Genomic DNA, 12,855 nt, shown 5'->3' with positions numbered 1-12,855 from the left:
CGTAAAGGAGAACAGGTCAAAACGAGGCTCACGCGATGTCTAAGTTTACCCTCCCTTGTTTTGTCTTCCTTTCAATCCCCGTCACTGAGAGAAATCGAGTGTGAGGATCCTGCCGTGGTGGTGGGGGGGGGGGGGAATTCCAGGGGATCCAAGATCAGAAAAGCAATTCCCCAGACCCCCCCCGAGTTGATTTCATTAATCCGCGTGGTGCAAATAGAAGACAACACAGTGCAGGCCGGCCTGGACTGGCGCCAGGCGACTGGCTAATGTCTGTCTCATTTAAATGGAGCACGCGTTGCAGCGCTTCACACCAGATTATCAGTCGTTTGCTTCAACACGAGCGTTTCCTCAAACTTAAAATCGCATCTTGTCAGGGAAGTAAGGATGATTCACGACAAATTCGAACTTGGATCTAAAAATGTGCAACAGAATATGTTCTGTATGATTAAAGTATTTTCATCTTAATTTAATCGTAAAATATTACATGTCATTTCATTTTGTTTTGTTGAGTCAAATTCGATATATGTTCATATATTCACCTATTTATTGTGTTAGGTCTATTTAGGTGATTTGTGTTTGCCTTATTCCCAATTGCGCCACAGCTTGATTGTTCAAAAATAGTTTATATAATTACACTATGAAATGCAAAGTTATATATAGGTAAATGTATCATTATTAGAGTTATATTTTAACTAATTTTATGAATAAAATGTGATAAATGTGTTACGAGTAATACATTCTATTACAATGAATATATATTACTTATAGATTTTAAATTTATTGTAATACATTACTTTTATTTTATTTCTTAATTCATAAATCTTTAAAATAAAATGATGAACATAACAAAACAAACGGATTATTTATGATTATATGCGTGACATAAATTAAATGTATTTTATTGTATTACGATTTCATGTATTTCCTTTGTATTGATTTGATTTGAAGTGATGCCACGGTTTAGTGAAGACAATTGAAAGCCATTTTCTGGTTTCATGAGAGCCTTGTTTGCATATTTGCAACCGTTGCGCACCGCTGTCTATGTTCCGCATGACAACTAACCCAAACTCAGTCTGTGCGTCCATCATCTCCCATGTCAGGCATTTATTTCCTGTTGTGGAGAACAAAGGCAAGGCAAATGTCAGTTGCCTGAAGAGGCAGTGTTAAAAGAAAAAGAAAGCCTCTTTAATTGAGAGCAACTCAACCTGCGTCTCTGGCACATAAGGTGTGATTGCAGCAAATAATGAATCGTTACATCCGTGTTGTGGAGGTTTAGGTGGGGTTGCAATGCATCCAGGCTGATACTATAATCATCCGCAAATCGGGGCCACCATGCCCCACATAAATGCACCCTCTGTGGGAAAAGAATGAAATAAAAATCCCACCATGCGTTTTTCAGTACCTTGCACAACTGATATGATCACGGAAATAAATTGGCATAATCTGATGTGGCAATATAAGACGATGACGAATGAGGGTCTCCTCTCCAAGAAACACCTTACATCTTCGAGTCTGATTCCATTGTCTAAATACTCGTGTAGTAGAATAACCTTGTCACTCCAAAATACAACTTTTTAAAAATGTTTCATAAAAAATGCATTTGGGAAAAAAAACAAAGGCCTCTTTTCCAATAAACTTTCCATCGACCACTACTATGCTTGGTATGAATATTTTTGTTAGTGATCTGGGTGAATTGTATATACCAGTATGCTTATATAAGAATTCAATTTAAAATGAGGGCCTCCTTTCTAATAAATGCCTAATATCCCTCTAATATACTTTTACCTTGTGCAAACCGTTTATTTTATTGTACAATTAAATTAGACAGTACACAGATTCAAGACCGTAGATCAAAACGAGAGCCTCCTCTGCAAAAAAAAAAATCCCTTTCCTACCTAAAAAAATCTACCGATACAAGAATGCAATCAAAAATGAGGGCTACTTTGCACAATGTATTTACGGTGCAGGTAAATTATGCAAGATACTGATAAAAGACTTCATAAAAAATGAGAACGCCCTTGCAAATAAACATCTTCCCTATCTCAAATACAACTAATTGCTTCTACAAATATTTTTGGGGGGTTTACCGTTACATTTTGAAAATAAATTGTGAGAATATACTTAAAAATGAGCACCTCCTCTCGAATAACTGCCTGGTGAGAAAATCTCTTCAGGCTGCTTTCCGTCCCTGTTTTGATCAGGCATTAATTCGATAGCTCATCGAACAACGGCGCTTATCGCCTTTGACGTCATCGCCGAAGTCCGTTTCATAATGTGCTGATTTAAGGGGGGAAAAAATTCATGAGATGAATCGTTTCCATTTTGTGTGTGCAAAAAGTTGCTTTTGAAGATGAGCAAAGGAGACGCCAACACGTACAGTCACTCGCCCCATTTGAATGAACAGCATGTTCTTAACCAATTAGCATTCAATGCTCGAATATCGCCATTGGCATTTTTAAATCTTTAATGGCTCTTAATTTTTCATCTTGTCTTGCAAATGTTCCGGTTTGTTCCCCCGCTTTACCCGCGCCAGCATTGTTGTTGGCGGATTAAAGCGGGGCGTAATGGCCGCTCGCCGGCGTTAACGAGCGGCAGAGGCTCGCGCCGGATAGTTATGCCAGCGGTAAATAGCCGGTTCATCCGCTGGCTGCCGCGTAGCAACGCCGTGGCGTTTTTCACCTGAGTGCTTTTTATGTGACGGAAATGTCAGCATGGAAGAAAATCCATCACGGCCATTAAAGACTCCCACCGAGACCCGCGTTGTGTCGCAACTCTTGCTTTTGTCTTCCGAGTGGCCTTTGCTTCATTTCCAGCTTTAGGAACTGCATTTATTGTTTTTGTATTTAATGCAGAGGCAAGTGTGTACAGTGAACCTGCTGTGGCATGTTAGACTGCCCCCGGTGGCCACAGCGGTCACACCGGAAGGAGCAGCACAATGAATTGAATCAATCATGATGCACAAACATTTTAACTCTTTACAATTTATTTCATTTTGTTATTACTCAATGTTTTTATAAAGTATGTTATTATATAGTGCTAGGTTTTTGTTTTTTTTCTCGAAATTCAGCGTTTACTGGTATTTCTACTGGGAAAAGACATGAAAAATAAAGGGTATCTTTTGAATGAAGACCTGAAATTCAAATCACTTGCAGGCCATGGTGGAGACGGTGAACAATCTGCTCCAGCCACAGACTCAGGCAGCGTGGCGCGAACTGAGCACCGGCGAGCAGCTACGGGCGGCCACCACGCTACTGGACACGGTCGAGCAGGGAGCCTTTATACTGGCAGACAACCTGCTCAAGACCGACGTCGTGCAGGAGAACACCGACAACATACGTGAGTCTGCAGGCGCAAAAATCAACACCTCTCTCCAATAGTCACCTCGAGTGATCATTTCTGGTGATAAATTGTACCGACAAAGTGTTTTCTCAAATAGTTGATGCCGTGCCCCAATTGGTCTCCTGGTGCATCCTCTACTCAAGACAAAGAAATTCCTCCCTCAAATATACACCTTCCATGATCATTTTGGGGGTTAACGAAGCCCAATACAGTGATCCCTCGCTATTTCGTGGTTCGTTTATCGCGGCTTCAGTGCATCCCGGATTTTTTCAAACATTAAAAAAAAATGTTTTTTTTAAAAATATACAGTACTGTATATGCTGCTCTATGTGACTCGCTGTTGTTTTGCGGCTTCTCGCGGGCCGTTTGTGGACTTTTTGCGGACTTTAAATTTTTATATATTTTTTTTACCTGTATATGTTAATTTGTCGCTACTTCGCGGATTTTCGTTTATCGCGGGTGGTCTTGGTCCCCATTAACCGCGATAAACGAGGGATTACTGTATATTTCTTCAAATAATTTTGACAGTTCTCCAATTTCAGTGCATCAACCACTGTAGACAAATAATACCCCCCCCCCCCCCTTGTATTATAATTTTTAGTGACAATAACATGAATGTAGTATTGCATATTTCTTTAAAAGATAGAACCCACCTCCCCAAATAATCATACACTGAAGCCCAATATGTACCTCCCTCGAGCCGACATTACCTTCCTTATTTGTGATGACAAGCAATTTACTATATTATGTCGACGAGTGGACATCCCTTTCATAGACGCCGTGCCCAATTAGTCGCTAAGTTCATCTGCCTCAAATAAACACTTCAAATTTTCAATAGTGTGATAATGACTAATATGACCTATTTCCTCAAATACTTACAAATTATTCACCAGGTGTGTCAATCCACCAATAAAAAATAAATGACATCCTCAAATAGACGCCTGCCATTGTCATGGCTGTGAATTTGGTCGCCACTACACACTGAAAATAGTTCCTCAAATATTCAGCGCCCCAATTAGTCACCTGGTGTTCCTTCCATTTCCACTCCAGCCAAATAAACGTCTCTCTCCAATAGAATATTTCTCACAATGAGTCATCATTTCCATGGTGGAAAAAATATAAGTTTCAACCTAGAACTGACAAGAGCATCAACCCCCTCTCTGAGTTTTAAGCCCCCCCGCTACTATGGCAACCAAAAAATATAAAATATAGGTCTTGTGGCTCATAAGGAAGCGACAGCGAGGCGAATTAATAGAATGGATTTTATTATATCCGCCGCACAATTCATCGAGGTATTAGGGCGAATCCAGGCTTGTTCGGAAGGTGAACGAGACGTCAGCTGCTCAACCCATGGGAGACTTTACAGCTCGTGCCGGTACGCTTGTTAATTACGTGCCGGCGACATGTTTACTCGGCCTCGCCTCTCTTGTTTGCTCTGTACCGCGCCTTCTATAACCAGAATAAGGTGGCCCATTTAAGCATCTGTGATTACTGCAACTCATTATCGATCCCCCCCTTTTTTTTATTTTATTTTATTTTTTTTTTTAGAAATGGATGTCCTTGTCTCCTTCTGGGTGCGCTCATCTCGCCCACAGATTCCGGCAGATTAGCACGTTAGCCTAAAGCATTTTTACGCAATTACAAGAGGGCTGGTGCTGAATAGAAATGAGACCAAAATTCTAAAAACGAAGGCACGGATTCGAGGGACCTCTTAATCTAGAGTCCTATATTAGAGTAAATAATCCTCCCAAGTAGACGGCATGCCCCAATTAATCACTCATTGCGTCATCATCTATAACAAAATAACCGCCTCCCATTTTAATTATCAGTATTTTCTCAAATAATGCCATACTCCAATTTGTGTTTTGGTGCATCCTTCATTGAACCCAAATAAACACCTCTCTGACTGTAAGGCACCCGGTGCATCATCCCCTGAAAAAAATTGATCCCATAACCCAATATGGCATTTGGTGCACCATCACCTGAAAAAAATAAACGGCTCTCTGAATTTGATGCTTCCCGTTGTCCATATTGTTAAGTTTTGTTTTGTTGTTTGTTTTTTTGATGACAATCGTTATACAGTACAGCATTTCCTCAAATAAGAAACCTTGTCCCAATTAATCACTAGATGTGTAATCCACTGAGTCCAAATTAACACCTGCCATTGTTATCTTTAATGGCACTGTAATGACACCCAGTAAATGCCACTGCCTCCCAATCAGTCCCCCGGTGTGGGATGATTCACTTCATCAAGTAAATTTCCTCCATTAATAATTCCTGTTTAGAATTACATCTTGTATGTATATTACAGTATTTTAATGCCATACCCCAAGTAGACAATAAATGTATCATCCACTGAAGCCAAATAAACGCCTCCCTCAAATAGAAACCTCCCATTATCATGATCGGTAGTCATGATGACCAACATTCTCCATTTCCTCAAATAATTGCGGCTTAATTGTGTATACAGAGTTGGAGGTTGCACGGATGAGCACCGACGGGAATTTGCCTGACCTGAAATTCCCCCAAACGGGCGGACAGGGCAGCTCCATCCACCTGTCAGCCAACACACTGAAGCAACATGGAAGAAACGGCAAGTACCTTTCAGCCAGTTGTATCCTGTTTGATTGTTTTCTGCCCAATCAAGCTGTTTCGCGCGCTACTGTATTGTACGGAATCCTAACGAATGAAACAAACGACTTTGAACTGTTGTCACTTGGGGATATTGATAGCTTTCAGCATCTATTGTCATAGAAATTATCGCCAATATTGGCGCCCTGAAGAATATGCGGACAGGCTGGTCAAGAGGTTCAAGGACGGACCCTTGAGGGACCCCACATTCTATTCGAGTTGTGGACTGGTCCTCATGGCCTGATTGCCAGACAAATGAAAGGCAAATATACACCGAAAAAAAACCCATTTACACTCATATTCACAAACGCTTGGGCAAATATGTACCTAGATATAAATAGTGCAGCATGTCACTGCACTGCAGGCCTTCCTTTTAGCCACCTTCTCGTCCAATAATTAGACTTGAAGGTACACGGAGTCACAGAAATTGACTCATACAGTACACCTGCCACTAATGGTGTGCAAATGAGGTGCTTACATACAGCAAGAACTTGCCACTTTTAGAATGCATTCAATGCAAATGCGGTCGCCACTCAGCGGGATGAGAAAAAAGCCGCCGTCCGTAGCCGGCGTTCTCGCAGGACGGCGCGATACATTTTCTGCCGACATCCAGTGTTATATGACCCAAATTGTTTTCCTTTCATCTCGCTGAGCGATCGAAGTCACGGCGGGGGGTAACTTTGCCATTGAAAGTGAGATGAGGGAGGAGGTGGGGAGTGAATATGAATGAGTGTGGGAGGAGATGATCAACAAGGAAAATGGCTCTCTTTGTCATCAGAGTCAGTGTATGAGTGGTCGCTGCAACATGCAATTTAAAGTAATTGTTTGTTGTTGCGGGTATGCTCTTCCATTTTTCGATGTCACCACACAGAATTGCCTCCGTGAACTGTACATCTCTTTGGATTGTGGTGTTAACGCTTCCTTTCAGGGATACGAATGGGAGTCAAAATGAGCTCATGGTTCAGGCTAGCTGATGTCAAGTGATTCTAATTCTAATTCAAATTTGCAAATGTGGTCTGCAGGGTTAAAATTGAATTGTTTATGTCCTACGCTTTGATCTGGCTTCATGACTAACTCATTCACTGCCACTGACGACTCATGCGTACACACTCATAATCACAGAAAGTCAATCGCTTTTATAATGTTGACTGTTGTCAGAAGGTTCTTTCTTCCAAATGCATACTTTGCACCCCTTACAGTAGATGAGTCTGGGGTTGCTTTTTTTCCCTCCACCTCCATTACGAGTATTTTTGTCTGTTTGGTGATCCGGCCGACACCTGTTCTGTAACCTCCTGTTGGTCATTGTCTTTTGGACGATTTTGTCTGTTCCGTTTTGTTGCACCCTGTAGTACAATGACAATAAAGCTATTTCTGATTTTGATGTATACGTCAAGGATATTTTTCAATGGGGAGGCATTCAGGAAGGTTGCGCCCGGTTTGTTTGTGAATATTAAGTTATTAAACTACTGCAAAGACTAACGGAAGACTTCGGATGGCGGCGTTGAAGTTTTAGGAATGGCTGCTTTAAGATAAGATAAGAAAACCTTTATTAGTCTCGCAATGGAGAAATTCCAGATTCACAGCAGCAAAGTTATGAAAGGAAGAAGTAGAACAACAAAATATAGGAGCTGCTGGAAGGCAGCCACTCACGCGGCGCCATTTTGAAGTCAAAATAACAAAAATAACACAACACAACACATAGGACACAGACAGTCGTGCAATCTTCACCACTTTTCTGCATACACTTTGTTCTCTGAAGCAGTTATAGATGAAAGAGGAGAGGATCAAAGTGTCCTTTCACCAGTGGATCAGAGACGTCATGCTGAAAATGTGCACACGTCTGCTACAAGCTAAGTTTTTGAAAGCAAACACGAAGCTGTAGCGTCCGTTGACGAAAAAGAGATTGGCTCACATCTCCTGTCCCATTTAAATCCACTTCAATTCCAAGCCGCGACTCCCAGTTCCACATCCGCATCGGCGCTCCGCGCTAACGCTCCTTTCTTCTCATCGTCGGCTCCTCAAGCCTTACATCCATCCAGCCGCAGACCGTTCAACAGCACCGATCTCTCCGCTGAACAAAGCGGGGCTGTGAAAAATGCTGCCCATAACAGGCGCAAGACACAAGCGCCCCGGGACTGTCCAGCAACGACAGTCAAATGGCGCCGACATTCCTCCCAGGCAAAAACAGTGCTGGTATACCCATTCTGCCGAGAAGGCGCAACCACAAAGCACAGAGTTTCCTCCTTGATGAATGTCGTGGCCAAAAAATGCTGAAAAAAGTCCACATCAGGTCCACACGACGTAACAACAAACACAAAGTGACAAAACAAACCAAAAGACAACAAAAAAAAAAAGCAAGGCTCATGAGAGCACTTGCCGACGGCTGCCTACTCGGGCGCCATCTTGACTTGACTTTAGACCAAGCATTCCCAAAGTGTGGTTTGTGCGCACCTCTGGGGGGGGGGGGGGGGTGAGATGAAAAGTAAACTCTGTTCTGAGGTGCACTTGTTCTTGGCCCCCCTCACAGGTGAGATCCGCATTGCTTTTGTGCTGTACAAGCACATCGGCGTGTACTTGTCCACGGAGAACGCCAGCATGAAGTTGGGCAGCGATGCCATGGCAACCAATTATTCCGTCATCGTCAACTCGCCGGTGATCACGGCCGCCATCAACAAGGACGCCAATAAAGTCTATCTCTCCGACCCGGTCATCTTTACCATCAGACACCTGCAGGTATGCAAATGCACGGCACGTGACAAAAGGGAACGGAATCGCTTTTCAAGTATATATATATATTTTTAATTGTTCATTAAATGCGAAATGCATTTGTCAAAAAAAATTGTAATTATCAAAACAGAGTTTTGAAGTTTGAAATGAAATCAGGGGTGTTTATTCAAATTAAAAACAAAACAGAATAAAACAAGTCAATACAAATATTGATATTTTATGTTGTGGAATTTGTTGATTTTTAATACAGTGTAGGAAAATGAAAGTTATTGTTCTAAAAAGACATTCGAATGATGTTTTATTCATTTATTTTGAAGTACATCTATAAAAATATTTAGTTGAAACAACTCATTTTGAAATCATTTACCTCTGTTTTGCATTTCAAAATTATATTATTCAATATTAAAAAATGAATATACGAAACAAGTCGGTGTCTAAAAATAACGTCGGTTGGGCTCATCAACGGAATGTTAAGCAGTGCGGCATGAAAATGAGATGTCATCCTCAAATGTGCGCTCTGCCTCCCGCAGCAATCCCAGGAGAACTTTAACCCCAACTGTTCATTCTGGAGCTACTCCAAGCGCACAATGACCGGCTACTGGTCCACGCAGGACTGCCGCTTGCTGGGCAACAACAGGACGCACACAACCTGCTCCTGCACCCACCTCACCAACTTTGCCGTCCTCATGGCCCACATGGACGTCAAGGTAGGAAACTGCCATCCGACAGAATGAGCGTTGCTCGCGCCAGCGTTGCCACAGTCACCTTGAAAAAGTAATTAACTCGCTTTATTGATTCGTTGACTTCAAACAACTTGAGGATTGATTTCTGATTTTAAAAGGAACGAAGTTACTTGCCTCAGACGCCGACAACACCGCTTAACATAGAAATGAAAACAGATTTTTCCAGTACTTTTCAAATTAAAGAAATAAAATCTGCCTTTTTGACTTAACATAAATCATTATTTTTTATATGAAAAAATAGTGTTTCTAGACTTCCCTTAACATAAATACAATAATCTGTCTACTCCTTTACTACTTTGAATGTTTGTCTTCAAGCTAGATAACACTTTGTCAACAGTACTTATTATTGTCATTTTTATCTGTCACAGACTCATCATAGAGACTATAGTTACATTTTATTCCTGTATTTTATTTTTTGTTTCCTCTTATTTTTGTTGTATGTGCAAGCTATATCAATTTAGCAGACCGTGGCTTGGTTAAAAAAAAATGCACAGTTGCTGTTGTCCTCTCTGAAGAAAGACATTCTGTTCTCGCCAAATTGGTCATAAAATTACAGCTTACGTCTGTGAATAGTAACTTTAATCAGACTTTTGATGATATATAATCAGATCACGAGTCACTCAAAATGGCAGCCATTGTAAAGTAGTGCGCCACTCTGTAACATGTAACCGGCATCACTTGGTCGTTCATAGCATCAGATCACACTCTCGCCTTTTTTTATTTCTCAGAAAAACAGAATGGAAGCCAAACCGCCTCTACTGGTCCTCATTGTAACCATAATTGAGGGAGGCACTTGCGGACCAAAGCGTTCTGCGTGCAATGTGCGGCGTGATGAAAAGGAAGTCATCTTGTATCGCTCGACGGCTCTCTCTCAACGTGAAGTCAATCCAATTGGCAAAGCGTAAATCTGCCTGTGCGGGCTTGAAATACAGCCAGGAGTCGTGTGACTCGGGCCGCCGATTTATGACGGCCGGAACAGCTGTCGGGATGGCATCCGTGTACCGTACCGACATTGCGCACCTTTTGCCGTCCTCGCCCTCTTGTCATCGCCGCCTCCGATGTACGCGCAAACAAAGGCAACCTTGACTGTCCTTTGGCGTCGCCGTCTCGCTCCGACGCCGCCGCGGTGGAGGTTCTCCCGGCGACGACAGTGATGGATGCTCCCCAAATATCACCCTCTCCATCATCCGCTGGGATGTGCCACTGATTTAGACTTACTGGTTCGTCGAGAACAGTTGCAGTTTAGCGGCAGTTCCGTGCCTTCCCCCTGGGGCTTATCCTACCTACTTGAGAGTCAATTTCAAAGAGCCGTCATCAAAAAATGGTCACAAATGGCGCATTTGAATTTCAAAAGCGGCCATATTAGAGGGGCTTTAAAAAGAAGGTTGTTCAAAGCGGCGCCGAGCGAAAAAAAGGAAGCGTCCTCCTGCGTCTTGTTGTTTGACATTGATCCCGTATTTCCTATCAACTAGCGGCCAGGTGCATCAGCTGCTGAAAACGAAACCCCTCCCTCATACAGACACACTCATGATTGCTTCTAATTAGAATAAAAAGGACCCTATTTACTCTAATATGTAGATGCCATGCACCAATGAGTCAGCGGCAGCTTCAGCAACTGAAATGTGAATTGGAATTTTTACATTATTGTGTCTAATGGGAGCCAAGAAAGCATATTTCTTCTCAATACACAGCCATTTCCACAAATACAGATTTTAAATTGCGGATATTTGGGGGGGTTAAAAAAAAAAGGGGGGGGGGCTGTTCAAAGCAGTGCCTGGCAAAAAAGGAAACTGCTTGTTGTTTGACATTCACCCGATGCCCGCGGACCAGTCGAGACACGCAAAATGTTAAAAAGCTCTCAATCCCTCCCGCCAAATGTGATTATTTATCACCAATTTCAAACATCTCGTCGCGCTTATGTCTCCAGGCTCGGCAACAGGACGTCTCAAGGTTATCGGCGGCGGCGGCGGCACATCAAAAACACTCTTCTACTCCGAAACCCAATCGTTCCGAAAGGAATATACATTTAATCTGGAAGACACAGTCATATTTACCGGAGATTTGTTTACGCAGCCATCAGGGTTACGATTACAACAATCGAGTAGAACTGGGACACGCGATTGGACAAAAGTTTATTTTTGAAGGATATCTAAAAACAGCCACTTCAAACTAAAATGGCTGACTTTCTGTGCCTTTTTGGTTACAACCTTTTAAGGCTTGTTGTGTTTCTACTTATGACAACCAAATTTCATGTTGCTGAGATAAACTGGCTTTGTGGGCTGATTTTTTTTTTTTTTGAAAGGGGGGGGGTCGTTTTCTTCCAGATGGTGCTACTTAGCCAAAATGGTGTCTTCAAACCAAAATGGCTAACTTCCTTTGTCCTTTTCAAATGTATTTATTTATTTTGTTATTATTATTTTGGGGAGGGGGGTCTACTCAAAATAGACATTCCTACCAAATTCTTGTTGCAAAGTGTAACTGGCTTTGCGAGCAGGTTTTTTTTTTTTACATTCCAGGAAAGCATCCTATAGCAGATACACAGACCGACTGAATTCCGAATGAATGTTGCTTAGTCTTGTATGCACCGTGTACATTTCCCAAAGTAGCTTGGGGCGGGCTGTGTCACAGTGAGTGAATGCCAGAAAATGACAGCCGCCTGCTTTCAAGACACCTCTGTGGACTGCCATCACGGAGGCTTTTTTTTTTTTTGCATGAGGTGAGGTGCAGATTGCATCATTTGGCACCTCGCCTTGAGCTGAGCCCGCGCCGCAACCCCCGCTCCCTCCCAGCAGAGTCATAGTGGCTCGCGGCCATCATCCACCTCCAAGAATAAAGAAATCGTTTCACAGTAAATCCATCACCGAGGTGTAGATACACTCGCTGCCCTTCACTGTGTTTCTGCAGCAGCCTTCCTCCTGTGCGTTCTTCTTTATTTTTTTCCTTTTTTCTTTCATTCAATTGAAGGTTCGAGTGTGATGGATAGAGCTTGTTCAGCTCGCTAGGCCCGTCGACCTCGGGGTCTTCGCTCTCACAATGCTATGAAGCAAGTGACGCCCGATGCATCAGCCTTGCACCTGCCTAGCGCGGCGGCGCAAACGGCTTTTCGCTGCAAGCCAGTGTTTTAGTGCGAGGCATCAAACTTGCCGTGATAGTCTAGTAGACGTGATCAACAAAATCTAGTAGTAGTTTGCTCTTGTACTGGTCTCTTTTGAAGAATTTTTTTTTTCCTCCTTAAATCACTGCCCAGCAGCCTGAAAAAGAGGACTCGCCCTCTGGGAAATTAAGGCACCTCAAAAGCTGACCGGAGTATTTGGGGGCAGTAATGATGTGGAGTTAATAAATCAAGATGTCACTACCTTAAGCTTCATACACGGGAACAACCTTTTTCAAAAAATATTTTGGCATCTGTCTTTCC

The 12,855-nt window shown here is 42.4% G+C and overlaps 1 protein-coding gene across 6 annotated transcripts in view; it reads left to right on the top strand.

Moving 5' to 3' along the window:
- LOC147209132 (adhesion G protein-coupled receptor L3) overlaps positions 1 to 12,855 on the top strand; it is a 132,067-nt gene that overhangs the window by 93,021 nt on the left and 26,191 nt on the right. For all 6 annotated transcript variants that reach the window (XM_086104769.1, XM_086104767.1, XM_086104764.1 and 3 more), the window contains 4 exons: positions 3,153 to 3,336; positions 5,810 to 5,932; positions 8,498 to 8,703; positions 9,228 to 9,404. In XM_086104769.1, coding sequence (XP_085960895.1) covers positions 3,153 to 3,336; positions 5,810 to 5,932; positions 8,498 to 8,703; positions 9,228 to 9,404 — 690 coding nt within the window. The remainder of the gene's footprint in view (positions 1 to 3,152; positions 3,337 to 5,809; positions 5,933 to 8,497; positions 8,704 to 9,227; positions 9,405 to 12,855) is intronic.

This window comes from Hippocampus guttulatus, chromosome 2, assembly GCF_054856545.1.
Source record: "Hippocampus guttulatus isolate MCC_2025c chromosome 2, RoL_Hgut_1.0, whole genome shotgun sequence".
In the NCBI taxonomy this organism is placed as follows: domain Eukaryota; kingdom Metazoa; phylum Chordata; class Actinopteri; order Syngnathiformes; family Syngnathidae; genus Hippocampus; species Hippocampus guttulatus.
This window is presented reverse-complemented; position numbering and strand designations above follow the sequence as displayed.